At 46.0% G+C, this 15,045-nt stretch overlaps 1 protein-coding gene across 14 annotated transcripts in view; it reads right to left on the minus strand.

Moving 5' to 3' along the window:
• faf (ubiquitin carboxyl-terminal hydrolase-like faf) overlaps positions 1 to 15,045 on the minus strand; it is an 819,194-nt gene that overhangs the window by 172,535 nt on the left and 631,614 nt on the right. For all 14 annotated transcript variants that reach the window (XM_075682882.1, XM_075682878.1, XM_075682872.1 and 11 more), the window contains 4 exons: positions 11,612 to 11,720; positions 4,956 to 5,093; positions 4,026 to 4,184; positions 678 to 1,007 (listed from right to left, as the gene is read on the minus strand). In XM_075682882.1, coding sequence (XP_075538997.1) covers positions 678 to 1,007; positions 4,026 to 4,184; positions 4,956 to 5,093; positions 11,612 to 11,720 — 736 coding nt within the window. The remainder of the gene's footprint in view (positions 1 to 677; positions 1,008 to 4,025; positions 4,185 to 4,955; positions 5,094 to 11,611; positions 11,721 to 15,045) is intronic.

Raw genomic sequence — 15,045 nt, forward strand, 5'->3', positions numbered from 1 at the left:
TTAGAGCCTAGAATTGCTTTGTCAAATTTTGCAGAAGCAGAACGGCAGAAGAAAATGTGTTGGCTTATTTATGTATAGGCTTCTACAGACAGCTGACAGGGAACTGAAAATTATTCCTTGTACTGGACATTTCGTTGAAGTGGCATTCATTGCAGTGTGGTTTGACTGCAGAATTTAAATTGAAGCTCCTTGCAAATCTGTACCCCAAAACTATATATTATAGACATAATTTTTGTTGGACATATTATACGACATTTCCACGCGTTCCCGAGAAAGCCATATAATTGGGATTTCTCAGCACGAAAATTTCTTGATGACCTCACTAATGAAATTTGTGTTGAATATCCTGCCAAACCAATCTTAACCGTGGCATCATCACCGAGGTGACATCAGTCTTGCAGCTCGTGATCCACAAGTCATGCCAGTCAGTATGGTTCATGGAAAAAAGCTGCTACTTGTCTATAGGCTAGCTGGTTCATACTTGTTAAGGTGCACTAAGACGCAATGTCAACTAAGAACAGGACTATTGTGTTCATTGTTTTGCATCCATTTACATCATAATGAGAAGTGCTAATTAAGCTGGGACACAGCATGTGCACAACAAGAGGTGCTGAAACGTTGTTTCCACCACCGTCCCCACCCCACCAGAGGCTGTCGCAGCCTAAGCCGAGCAATACCTGTTGCAGCACCGAGTTCATGTAGCAGGTGGCACCAGCATTCTTGAGGCCCACGAACCCCCCTCGGGGCCTGGGTCCCACTGGGGGCAGGTACTCCCACTCTTGCAGCGGCGGCTGGTCAGCGTAGAACATGTCCGACAGGAGCGCAGCGCAGGCGGCCAGGTTCTCGGGGCTCTGGGTGCACAGCGCCACCAGCAGGTCGAGGGCCGCACGCAGGGCGTCCGGCCCGGGGCACACGGCCACCGCCGCCGTGCCACCCCCGTCGCCGGCGCCACCTCGCAGCTGGGCCTCCACCCGGGACGCCGGGAAGGCAAAGTCCTCCAGCAGCTCCTGCACTCCCGCGTTTTACACACGGCACATCGGCAATGGGGGTGCAAAGGCTACTTTGTCAGTCGTGACAATTTTTATTTGCACCGACACAGAAACAGAAAAAAAAAATATATATATATAACTGGCAGAACCCATCTCACGATGACTGTTGACGGCAACACGCTAGCACTGAATCAATATAGCGACACAACGTATTGCCACTGTTGAAACGAGCCATGCACGAGGCATGTACTGCAGCGGGACCTCTCTTTCCCCAAGAATGCTTGGTGCCACGAAGCCTGCGCGTGGCCCCTGAAAGGCATGGTGGCCAGATGGGCAGGACTGCCAAATGCCAGGCGGGAAGCATAGTTTGGCACGGCTTTGCTTTGTGACGGCAAATGTAGCACTGCGATCGTAGGCATGTCACATGCCGCTTACGTCATGTGCTGCTGTGGCCGCATTGGAGTGGAAATGCAGTGTACTTATCCCTCTGTTCAAACTGGAAACCATCTTCACAGTGACACCATAGACAGTTAAAGGATTTCTGAATGCTGCAGAGCTCTGTCGCTTGCGAAGGTAACGTACTTGCCTTATCAGTGGTTTGTTTCCCAGTTTGAGAGGCAAGAATATAGAGCTCTTCATGCTGTTTTGTTTGGCAAACATGTTACAGTTGAGTTAACAAAGAAGAGCACAATTTCTGCGAGGACAAAACAGCCCTTCGTCAGTTCTTCCAAATGGAGAGCAAGTCAAAATTTGCTTTACGAATCAGTATGTAGGTGCTACATGTGAAAGCAATTTGCGCAGAGAGCATTCTTATACCACGAAATGCGTAATGAAAATGACACGGTCTCAGAGAAGGTAAAATATAATCTCTAAAGGCCTTTATTAGTCACCTGCATTTGGGACCGACCGTTAGAGCAGGGCACGGACTCCCAGCACAAGTGGCGTTCTCCGAGCAAAGGCGCTAGAGAGGTTTACCCACCAGAAAGCCCCGGAGAGCATGGCCCACTATAGCGTCCCTCTTCTTCGTTACAGTTCGAATAAGCATTAATGCAATGGCATCAACCATTTATCTCCCGTCGACGAGTACAGTCGTCATGGAATTTCGTACCAATATAGCCAATGGTGAATATAGTCGTAATAAACAAAAATTTCTCACACAGTGAACTCATGACAACTATACTCATCCTATTCCATCTAGATGCGATTCCTGGCACTAAATGACCACACCTGTCCGCATTGTGCCTCCTCCTTCATTATATTGCCGCCTCTGACACTCTCGCATAAAGCATGGCTGCCTTCTCGAAGCAAGGCAATGAAATCGCATGTAAAAGAAGTTAATTTGACGACTGTTCATTACACCACAGCTCTGCAGAGTTTTGCTTGTAAACGAAAAGTGGTTTTCTCATCTGAGGAGTCTGATGACGACTATTCTGTGGATGGCCCGGAGGACCTTGTGACTGCCTGTGAGTCTGTCATACGAAGACGGTCTACTAACTGCTTTACGAGCTGCGTAAAAGTTGCCACTATTCATGTGCATGTTTTTGCAGTGCTTAGGTTATTTTTTCTTTGTATTCTCTTTTTTCATAGTGTATTGAGCCCTGCAAAACGCTTTTTTTGGAAGACAACAAGGCCATGCAGTGAAGCCTTTTTTAATGTATCTTTTTACGCAATTTGTGGAATAAAGAAACCCCATTGAATTGAAATAATGTTGCCGTTTTATTCAGAAAAAGAAGCTCTATGAACTTAGCGAAAAAATGTTTCCTGTAAATGTGGTAAAATTTTCTTTTTTCTTTTTTGCGGTAGGGAAAGGGTTAAGGGCTCTGTGCCACAGAAAACCTGATTTCGGCATTGGCAAAGTTGTCCGTGAGTGAAAATTTCTGTATATATTTACGTATATGTATATGCTACACCTTGATATATGACCTGCCTTGAAATCATGGCAAGAACTGGAATAAATTATTGCTGCATTTAAGTTGTTTTTAACCAAGGCCCTTGAATGCCTGGAGGCATGTGGTTTACTGCACCAGCAGCCTCCAAGCAAAGGCTGTTGGTGCAGCCTGTGATGGAAATTACTGGATCACATGGTGACTTGCCAACATTATTTAACGTGAATTGAATAACCAGTTTGTTATTGAAGCCGAGGAATAATGTTCGTAAAAAATCGGATGTAACCCAGTGAGAAGCAAACATTTTTTACATCGAAATTGCAATTTAACACAGCTTTTTATATTAAGGCTAAAAATACACAATGTTCTATGAACATCAATTTATAAGAAATTATTTTTTTTTTACTTTTGAAGATTTTATTACATTGAAGTTTTTGCACAGAGGCTTAGCTGTGCTGTAATGGGCAAGGATGACAACAAGTCTAATGCACTGACACCCAACACAGAGTCTGGTTGCAATTGTATCTCAGAGGAAAGAAGATGAGATCCTGCATTGATGCAGTGAATGAGTTTAGAGCTGGAGTTTGATAATTTCTTTTCTCATAGTTCAGGTGCAATGACAACTACACAGAGGCTGGGAACCATTGTATCATAGAGACATTGTTATAGCAGTTCACGGAGATTATGAGAGTGCGAAACTGTAACAAAGATATCGCCACATCTTGCAAACAGACTGAAGAACATGCTGCCTGTATTGGTGCACAAGGTTACAGGCGGATTGCGTGGATCAGTGCCTCCTTGAGTGAGTGAGAGACCAGCCTACGTGGCATGTGCATGCATAGACAATGTGGCATGACTAGTTGAATGGAAGCAACCTGGTGCTTCAATGGATGGCCAGGCTGCCTTGACCTTTCACACAAAAGTTGGCCTAAGAGCCCAATGCAAGAGAACATGCAGTCACACTTTCCCTGTACAAAACCGTATCATGGCAAGGAACGTTGAGTAATGTGATGCAGCATGCTAGCTTTTGTTCGATGTAGGCAGGTGCCATTCAGATGATGCTGGGCTGCACACAGCTTATCGAAGGAAACATGACAGCAACAGGGTACCAGCAACTGATCAGCTGCCTTTCGTGTCATGCATAGCTTACCTTGACCAGGTTCCCGTGGACAGTGTTGCCAGAGTCTGAGCCTATGTGGTGCTTGTTGGCTGGTGACAGGAGCGACACCAGCTCACGTGCGACGCCTAGGTGACCCTCGAGCAGGGACTCCTCGGCATCCGACAGGCCGCCTGTCTGCTGCACCTTCTCCTGCACACAAACAACAAACGCAGTGGGCACTGTTACTGCAATGCAAAATTTCCTTTCCACTAAATATCGGCAGGGCAAGGTGAGTAAGGAATGTTTGGGAAAGCTCAACACAGACAAACCTCGTTAAGAACATATTGTAGCTGCCACTAAAATTACTTCATTATATCCGATATCTCTTATAAAAGCACACTAAGATAAGAAAAAATCTGAGACTGCACCTATGTGAGAGAAGTGTGACAGCATGTGTCAGTATAGGAAGCCACGCAGCAAGGACAGCGTTCCTGGTTGTTCATTTAAGAGATAAACTCTTTTTAGCAGCAGTTCGTGGTTCCAATGACTATCTCGTCGGTGTCGATGGGCAACAGCATCCTCCCGGCACTGTGGCCGGCCCGCAGTCCAACGTGACTGGCAAGCTGCCGAATTGCCATTATCGCCGAGATCGGACTCTTCGTGCCGTGTGGCCAATCCCAGCAATTACGGTTGTGTGGTCTAAATGCATGTTAATGCCTCGGCATGGCATGACACGCGAGTGCTAGGCCACCTGCAAAATTTAACTTGAAGAAAGACATAATTGTCGTCTGGCAGCTTCCCATGGAGTTGCAGCCTTGCAAGTTGTTGACACATTCGCTAGGCTGCAAACACAGAGTGTCCATGATTACATCTGCTGCTGTATGACTTTCAGGTGATGGCTGGCACTATGCACAGTATTGCAAAGAAGTTTATGGATGAATTTGCCAGTGCCTGAGTGCAGATGGAATGACTGTATAATACCCTGATGTGCTTGAGCCATCCGATCTCATCTGCAAGCAGCTGCTGCAGGGCAGGTAATGGGCACCGGCAGGCAGCACCCAGCAGACGGCACAGCAGCCCAAACAGCTCTTGGCTGCTCTCCGCAAGGTCCTCCAGGCGCTGCACACAGTGAGGCACCGTCACGCGCCGAGTGAGGCGAACTGGACTTTCAAGCACCTCGACTTGGAGGGTCGAGTTTTTTCGCAAATATCACACCTCTGTAGTAAATTTTTTATGCATTAGCCTTTGGAGTGTCAAATTGGAAAAAACTGTATGTGTGTGAAATGCGGGAAGCCAGCCACGTGGTAGATGTAGAGGTAAGTCAATGTATAGTTTTACCTCGATATAAGAAACTTCAATGTAACAAAATTCTTGACATAACAAAGTAATTAACTTTTCATAACCTCTTGTCCATAGAACACCATGTATTTAGAATCTCAATATAACGAAGTGTGTTTGTGTGCGATTTCATATAATGAAATTTTGTTTCCGCTACAAAAGAATGCCGAGACCCACGTGACAAGAGTGACCGCCGAAGTAGAGCCGCACCAAGTGCGATACGATTCTACTGCACCCTATGCACTTTGTGCTTTAGGCCCAAGTGAAAGTTTGCGAGGGTGAGACAAGAAAGACGGTGGCTTCACGAGTGCCGCCTTCCAGCGCGAGCAAAGAGGAGGAGGGGGTGCATGCTAGCAACTTCTGGCGGGCGCATGGCTGTGAGCGAGGCTGAGCGCATTACGTAGTCGCGCCATGCTGCTTTAAAGGCAACCTACTGCATGTGGGCATGCTGCGATGCCATGGCATCATGTAAACCTTCTGGCGCTTTTAGTGTTGGAGGGTGCGTAATGTTGAGTTTCGGTGACTCATTGAAGTGAGAGAAAGACGAAGCATTCGCTACCCGCTGCCGGCACCTTTCATCATAATGTCGTCCCAGTGCGGGCAACGCTATCAGCTGTGCAGCCGGAGTTCACACGAAAGAAGCACTGCTGGCTCCGCTTAATTTGTACTGTCAACGTGGCATGAAACCGTATCATTCATTGTCGACTCCCAAATTTATCAAAATGAATTGTATCCTGCGGCCCCTTTCTAGGCAAGAAAAATTGATCGGCGACTGTACTTATGTGCAAAAAGGTCAAATTTTAATACAACAAAATTTCAATATTACAAATAAACAGCCGATTTTACCCACTTCGTTATATTGAGGTTTAGCTGTATATATGTACAGTGCAACTGATGGCAGCCTGCTCCGGACTACTGTCAGTTGCACTTTGCTCCTCGAAAAGGCAGGATGTGTGTTGAGTGAGCCCCTGAACAACACTTTGCAATGTGGTGAATGGGGTCAAAATCATAGACCCAGGACCTGAAAGAGGTGCGCCATAATGCCTAATGTATTCCTCTTGCATTTACCACTAAATCACCACGGAATTTTTTCACTGCAGTTTCCAGTAGCAGGAAATGATTCACAACTATTGTATACTGCAAAAATTTATTGCAAGCAATATTCTGTCTCAAAAATGTTTTATTGACACCACTAGTACACAAAGAAACATGCCATACAGCAAGAGATTAAGAAAAATATACAGCCACATGTGCGGCTATGAATTTGTTGTCTCCGAAGCATGTTTCTTCACAAGAAGAAGCGATTGAGCAGTCGCCGTGAGAAGGGTCCCACAACCGAAGGCCAAAAAAAAAAAGAAAGAAAGAAAACTTATTCGTATCTCTGAACTTGGGTTATGCAGGGCTATATCTGAGCCACCAGACATATGACAGTGGTGGCCACAAGAAGTGACAGCGCCTCCTCGGCACATGCCTCGGAGGCAGCAGACGAGTGTGCGAGTGCTTGAAGGCAAACAAGTCGAGTTGTGTGCCCTTGCGAACAGAAACGCAAAGTCCAGTGAGTTTGGGGGGCTCCCCAGTGGTGGCGGCAGCAAATCTGTACAACCGGTGGCATTAAGTACGCGCGAAGTATCACACACAAAATCAGCCCTTTAGGAGTACGTCAAGGGCCATGTGGGATGGATCAGCAGTGCTATAGAGGTACGGAAAAAACCCTCAAAGGGTTCATTCAAGTTTTATTCTAGCTGCAGATTCAGGGTGGTGCAACAAACAAATGCTAATTCAATTTCTGTTCATTAAATCCAAACCAAAGCTCCTGGGAGGTGCACCCATACTTTTCCATGAGGCAAAACTTAATTTGATGATGATAAAAATGATGACAGTACTTTTGTTTGAATTAGAATTATTCCAATCTTGAATTTGGCCCTCGCCCGATAAGCACAACTAACAGTGATATCATAAGAAGCCAACAAACACTGACACCAAGGACAACATAGTGGAAATTACTTGTGCTTAATAAATGAAATGAAGAAATGATAAATTAATGGAAATGAAAGAGGATGAAAAAACAACTTGCTGCAGGTGGGGACCGAACCCACAACCTTCGCACCTCGCGAGCGATGCTCTACCAATTGACCTACCATGGCGCCGTTTCCCCATCCCCTTTCTTGGCAATTTATTTATGTGCTACTACATGGTATCATGTGTGGGTTTATTGACCAGTCACCTTCACCCAAAAGGACCACGTTCTCGTGACGCCTGCGGCAGAAAGGACGTTCCACGTCCGCCGCCAAGATCTGTGAGTGGTGGCACTGGCTAACACTCTGGAACTCTGGCGCAGGCTAACTGGCAGTCCTTCACGTCTGAATTTACGGCAGAGTTTGCCACCATTGACTACAAGTTTAAAATAAACGCAGAGCTAGATCAGCGCACTCAGCATCCGGCAGAAAACCTCAAGCAGTTCATTCACGTCATTGCCGAATACTATGACCGTATAGCGGAGCCTGTTTCAGATGCCGAAAAGGTGGAACGCGTGCGGAGACAAATGCATCCGTCATTCGACGACCTAAAAGTCAGCGTGAGCTTCGTAAACCTGCAAGAAATGGTGAAGGTGGCCGGCCCTGTCATGGAACGCGCTTGGCATCACCTGCACTACGTGCCACCGCCACGTGTTGCACAACCAGCAGCTGATTTGGCCTTCGTCCTCGTTGTGAGTTTGCAAAAAGCCGTGAAGACTTGCATGAAAATGAGCGTTCGGGCAGGCTGCACGTGCCAACGACTGACAAATGTCTGAAGCAGTGTGGGGACTACGTGGAAAAATAGTGTAAGGTATGAGAATAGTACGTACATTTGTAATTACCTGCATTTACCTTATTTTGGATAATAGAAAATAGGGGCAAAGACTTTCTGATTCACCTTTGCATGTACCCCTGTTTGAAGAAACTGTGACGCCAAACTAGAGTGCTGGGAATGCACCCTTTGGTCTGCACTGGTCTTCAATGAACGTCTTCGATTCCAACTTGGGTGACTGGGTGTGTGCCATACGTGTGTGCCATTCTTCAATGAAAGCATTTGACGCCAACTTGAATTGCACGATATGTGCCCTTGGGAATGTGCCGCTCTACAAGGATGAAAAAGTTCCCCTAAATTTCTCCAATGCTGAGCTGGATTGAACCCATGTCACAAGGGTTCCTCAAGAATGGCAACCCGATGCTTTAGCAGCTTGCACCACAAATGAACTAGGTATGTGCTGCTTTTCAAGGAACGCCTTTCATGTGAATGCTTCAGTGAGCTGCACCATGAACGCACTGAGTATGTGCCGCTCTTCAACGACCCTCTCGTCAACTTGAGTCACAGAGCATGTGCCACTGAGTGTGGGGAGCGAACAGTGCTCAATGTTTGCAGGCACCAGTCTCGGAGGCCACCCGCAGACTTCTCGGCAGTGCCATCGGATGGCGCAACGTGCCCAGAGAAAAGCAGGAGAGAGGAACCCAGTTGCCACATGACGTGTTTCTTAAGGCCAAGTTATACTCCGACGTTCTCGGCGCGCGGGCTAGCGGCGGTTGCGGTCGGTTACGTCACGTCGGCGACGCCGCGCCAAGCGCAAGTCCGACGCTCTACACTCCAACCGGCGGCCGCTGCACCGAGTGCCCCGAGATCGCGCGTTGCCACAGCAACCGTCCCAACACATGCGCAGAGAATCAACACCGCGAATGCGCGCCGCCCGCCGTTTTGTTTCTCTTTTTTTTTTCTCGAGATCGCGCGCGTTTTGCTTCTACGTGCGGAACGCCGGGAACGCTTCGCCGACGCGGCCCGGCGCGGCCGGCGAAAAATAGGAGCGGAGCTATTCATGCGCTGGAGACGTTGGAACGCGCCCGACGGCGCCGGTCACGCCGGTTACGTCGTGTCGCCGGAGTATAGATGCCAGTTTTTCTCCAGCGTGGCGTCGCGGAGTTCGACGCGCGTGCGCGCGCACGCTACGTCGGAGTATATCTGCGCCTTTAGCGTTCGCATGCACCGCATACACCGGCACGCCACGCATTTAGGAAGCCATACGAAGGCTTTATGGTGACTGTGCTAGATGGAGTGGAGTGTTCTTAGGGAATTGCCATAGAGGAGTACATGCCTACTACGTATAACTCACTTCGACAGTGGCAATATGTTGTGTCACCATATTAATTCAATGCTAATGCATCCCCATCGACAGTCATTGTGACATGGGTTATGCCACAATTTTTTTTCCCAAGGGTACGTTATAACCGTTTGAGAAAAAGAAAATATTTTATACATATTTGGTTTCAACTGTACTTTCAATTACGTTTTGAGAGCGTTTGATTTTTTAAATGCAGAGAGTTTCGTGCTAAATATTTAAATTTTGTTCGCTAAGCACACCAGTTGCTTGCAGCACCCTTCTGGTGGCGTCATCACAAAAGTGACTATGGGCCTCCCATTGCACTTGCTGTGTGGATGACACACTGCCCCATTCCAGTACACTCCAGTGACTCCTCTGTGTGAACTGCCTCTGAGGCATATCCCCTCCCCGCTCCTCTGCCTGCTCTGATTACTCGCCTTAGGTATAGTTGTGGATATCTGTAGTGTTACAGCAAACAGCTGTAGATGCTGCATTTGGCACCAACCCTTTCTGTCGCATCCTCCTCATCCCTACCATGTTTAGAAAATGCTTCTAGTTAGCACCGTACTCACATGTCATGGTTGCTGTCTCACAGCTAATTAATAAATATGGACAATATGGGCAGTTTATGACATGGATGATGCCATAAAAAATTATAGAATGTGGCAATGAAATGATAATACTAATATCAGTGCACAGTTAGACTTCCATAAAACCAAATTGGTAAAGTCGAGAGTTAGCTTCATTATATCAAAATTTCATTATACTGACATTCAACGTTTTATGCAAATCAGTACAGCTGCCAATAGCTTTTACTTACACGGAAGAGGCCACAAAGTTATCCGACTTATCGGGCAATGGAAAAAGCAATTTGTTGAATTTGAAAGTCGGCAACAAAAGATACAGTTTCATGCCGTGTCAATGATATCTTCACATTGGTGGTAGAAAAGCAAAGCCAGCTACACTTTTGCATCCACACCACCCCTGTGGCTGATAGTGTCACCAGCAGTGGGACAACACTATTGTAAAAGAGCCGTGATCAGGGAGCGAATGCTTTGTCTGCCTCTCACTTCAACAAGTCTTTGAAACTTGAGATTACGTAACCTCCAGCACTAAATGTACAGCGGGACAACAGACACAATGCCACGCCACTATTGTAAAAGAGCCATGATCAGGGAGCGAATGCTTTGTCTGCCTCTCACTTCAACAAGTCTCTGAAACTTGAGATTACGTAACCTCCAGCACTAAATGTACAGCGGGACAACAGACACAATGCCACGCCATCTCTTTGCATGCGAGAGCTGCCTATGCACCCGGCCATGTTCGACAGCTGGGTGCGCTATAAAAAAAGGAGAGCTGCATCCACCCTCCTTTGTGCTATGACCGTGAGCGAGCTTTCCACTCATGCCATGTGGGAAGGCATCAGGCCTCCTCACATCACCCTTGCACGCTCTCACTCGCACCTACAGCACAGGGTGCACTGGACGCAACAGCATCTCATCGCACTTGCGGACTTTACCTTGAACACCATGCTGCCGCACATCGGCGCTCAGAACGCAATTCAAGATATGTGTTCGCAACAAGCTGCTTATCAGTTAACCGTTTCACCATCTTCGTCTACGGAAATTTCCATTTATTGTCTCCGTATTCCTTTGAGAAGGCAGTAATTTCTTTTTTTTATATTGAGATCATGCATAAATACACTTCGCTATATTGAGGTTCTAAATGCATGGTGTTCTATGTACAAAAAGTTATAAATATTTAAATACTTATTTATATCGAGGCTTTCATTATATTGAAGTGTGTTATATCAAAGTTGGTTATATCGAGCTTTAACTGTACATATGACAAAACGAAACACAATTGCATCATATTGCTGCAGTGCAGTTGCTGCCAGAAAGTTGTGCAAACTCCACAGCATCCATGATAAAAACGACATACAGAGTGAAGGACAAGGACAGCGAGAGACGACATACACTGCACTGTCGCGATGTCATCTCTCGCAGTCCTTGTCCTTCGTGCTGTACGTCGTTTTTATCATTAATTACCGACTAGCCCAAGTAACCACCTTAGTCCACAGAATCCTTTCACACTGACACATGCTTTGGCCAATAAGTGAGTGTTTTATTGCCACGCGTTTTATTGCCCAAGAAATTAGAAAGCTACTCACAGGCAGCTGAACAAAAAGCAGCTCCACCAGGGACAGCAGGCAGTGCTGGCTTGCAGTGCACTTGGTTGCAATCAGGCACAGCTGGTCAGCTGCACACTGACGTATGGACCTGCACAGCGCACATCTCTGCACTGCAGCGGTGCCTGCTATGCACTTTGCTACACTGGCACCATTTCGAGGTGGACCACTACTAGGGTTCAGTGTTGCTGTACTATTTCTATTATTTCCCACAAATTGGTCAGATTTTTTATAGTTCTTATGTCAACTAGAATACTTTACTTTTCTGTAAATACATTGTTCCAAAGGAACCTTCAGCAGCTATTTTGGGCGAATGCAGGTAAATCACAGCGCATTGTAAACAAGGGATGACAGAAAAAGACACAGACAAGCACCCTGCATGTCTGCTGTCGTTTCTTGTCTACGGTGCACCGTGATTTACCTATTAGGGAGGAAGTCTTATATGCTCCACGAAGCAAAATATCTGGCGTCTGTCTGGCTTCTCATGGTACCAAAACCCATAGACCAAATGATGACATCACGTTCCCGGCACTGGACCTGCTGCAACTCATACTGCAAAATCCCATGGTGAAGTAAAGTGAATAAAGGTGAATTAAGGCTGGTATAAATTAGAGCAAGCTGGATTAAGGTGTATTAAAGTTGGTATAAATTAGAGCCAGGTAAATTAAGGTGGATTAACGTTGGGACAAATCAGAGCAAGGTGGATTTTAATTTAAGGTGATAACTTAGACAAGCGTTCATGATTTTGCCTAGAAATAATGTAAGGATATTTAAGTGAATGTCAACTTTATTGCTGTGAGAGCAACTAGCCTGAATTTACCTTTTAGTATTTTGGGTGGATAATTTTTTGTGTCTAATTTATGCCTTTTTATTTCAGCGGCATTTGGTTTATAATTTTTTTTTATACTGAAACATGTTGAACTATTGCTGCAGATCCTGCTGCTCATGTTGAAGACTGGGCGACCTGGTGTGGCACACTTGCCGATGGAAAGCACAGTGATTCACACAACACAAAGCCAAAGAAAAAAGAAGAACTTTTCAACACAGTGCGCAATACAAATGAAAACAAACACTGTTCATCGTGCGACAAGCTTGTGAAGTTATGTTCATGTTGAGAATTGAGAGTTTGTGCTTTGATGTTACACTTTATATGTAGTAGGACGTTGTTTAGCACTCCAATGACTTGATTTTGAGACTTTTTTACTCGCTCTTTTTCCCCATCGAACTCGTGCTGATTTTTTAGGTTTGTGTGAACATAAATTTTTCGGATCGAAGCAAAATCGAAGCGCACAGTAATTAGGGGAAAATAATTTCCAAGTGAATAGTTCAAATTGTTGTGGGACTGAGGCCATGGGAGCATATTGCAACCTTCACTGCATGGAGCGGGCAGTTTATCCCTTGTTGTTCATTCATCTTCTGTAAGAGTGCAGATGAACTTGGTAGGCACGCTTGCGCAATCCTCAGTCTAGCTTGTGCACATGACAATAGGCCCATTTGGGCACAGTCGTGCTGGCCATGGCCATTTCTCCGGGTGTCGGCCACCATAGTTGTGGCTTAGTGCCACGTTGATGCAGATCTATTCATAGAGTCAATACAGCTCTAGCAAAGGTGTATGGCAACTACAAATAATTTGTTTGAATAACATGTGAACAATATTTGAAAATATAAGAAATTCGCACAAGCCTAGCATATTTTCTTTTTCTTGTGCATCAATCTGTGATGGAACTTGACAGCCATATGTAACAAGTGTTTTGTATAGGAATACCGCCCATGTTTTGTTTTTTTCTTGTATTGTACACTGTTTGAAAAGTTTCTTTTTTTTCTTTTAGTAGTTTAGGCAACTTCCTTGAAAGGGGGATATTGTGTTGACTAAAGTTGCACGTTGGGCTTGTTGGTATATCGTGATGGAGCCAAAAGGCGCAGTGCATCAGAAACAGGACAAAAGAAGAACACTGACAACATGCACGTTTAGCGCTAACTTTCAACGAGTATTTATTGCGGGATCACAGCGTATATATATACCCTTCTCCCACATGCATTAGAACACGTGCTCCGAGCAACCTGATAGTGTCTCTCATGGCAGAATGGGAAACCTGTGTTAAAGAATAAATTCCACCTCTTTTAGTGATAATGAGATGGATGGTTTGCTGATACAAGACCCACTGAAGGTGGTGATGTGACATGCTTCAATGATGAGCCTGGTCATCTCGTTAAGCCTTTTTCCTAGGATCACTGTATTTTTAAAGAGAGGCTGGCCGGTGCATCTTTTGCAATGATGTGCAAGAAAACCATTGACCTGCTCTTTGTTTAGATTGCTATTATGCTCTTTTAGCCTGTCAATAAAGGGACACTAAAGAGAAGAATGATTTCTTCTGCATAAATAAATTACTTTTCTACGACACTGAAAACACCACTCTTACCACAATAAGACGTTTGGTAAGCCAGGAAAGGCGCAAGAACGAAGAACGAAAGATGGGTGGTGATGCCTCCTTGAAATTTCCACACCTGGTCGCTGTGACGTCATGGATTTTGATGGTATCTTCTAGGGCCTGCTTACTTATATAGCGATACAGATTGACTACATTGTGTTCTAAAGGAATCAGATATTAAACATAGCAAGTTCCAGCAAGCTTTACTCAGCTAATGTGGCCCTAATGCAAAAACATACTTTGGAATCCCTGATGTCACAATAACTTACCGGCGTCTGGGTTTTGGTGCAAAATTCAAATACTGATACTTCGACCTTCATTTTCTCATGTAATAATCGAAGTGAAAGGGCTGGCTGCTGTACTGGAAGGGCCAAGAGGCATCGCCGAACGCTTGAGGGCGACAGCGGAAATATCAGGCGACGTGTCTGGGAGTGCAAGAATAACAGATGGGACGATTGTCAGGCATTCTCCAAGGATTAGCTCTCGGTATGGTACAAGATGCAGCATGGGCTTCCGATGGCACCGGTTGGAACTGGGTCGAGAAAGATGCTGGCGGAGGCCTGCGCACTGCCTGCGCTTAGGTGAGAGGCATGACGGCAGGCTGCACCGCCAGCGCAGAGTCGAGATTCGCGGCTGCAGGCGGCTGATGGTGTGCGGAAGGGACAACTTGAGTGACCTTTTCGGAAATGAGGGTGCGGAGCGTGTTTGGAAGACGGGACGTGGGCTCCTGAGTGAAGGGGACTAAGGAAAGTTGGCAGGCAACTTCCTCACGCACAAAGTCTTTGACCCGTCGAAAGAATGAGGATAGGTAGTACATGCTATCAAGGCTCGCCAACGAGTCATTGCTTCCCATAGCATGCCGAGTTGAAGCGCGGTGCTTCCTTAACTCATCATAACTTTGGCATAGGCTGACAACTTCGGAAATGGTGCGCGGATTCCTGGCTAGGAGCATCTGGAATGAGCCGTCATCAATGCCTTTAAACTATG

This window comes from Dermacentor variabilis, chromosome 2 (assembly GCF_050947875.1).
Source record: "Dermacentor variabilis isolate Ectoservices chromosome 2, ASM5094787v1, whole genome shotgun sequence".
In the NCBI taxonomy this organism is placed as follows: Eukaryota; Metazoa; Arthropoda; class Arachnida; order Ixodida; family Ixodidae; genus Dermacentor; species Dermacentor variabilis.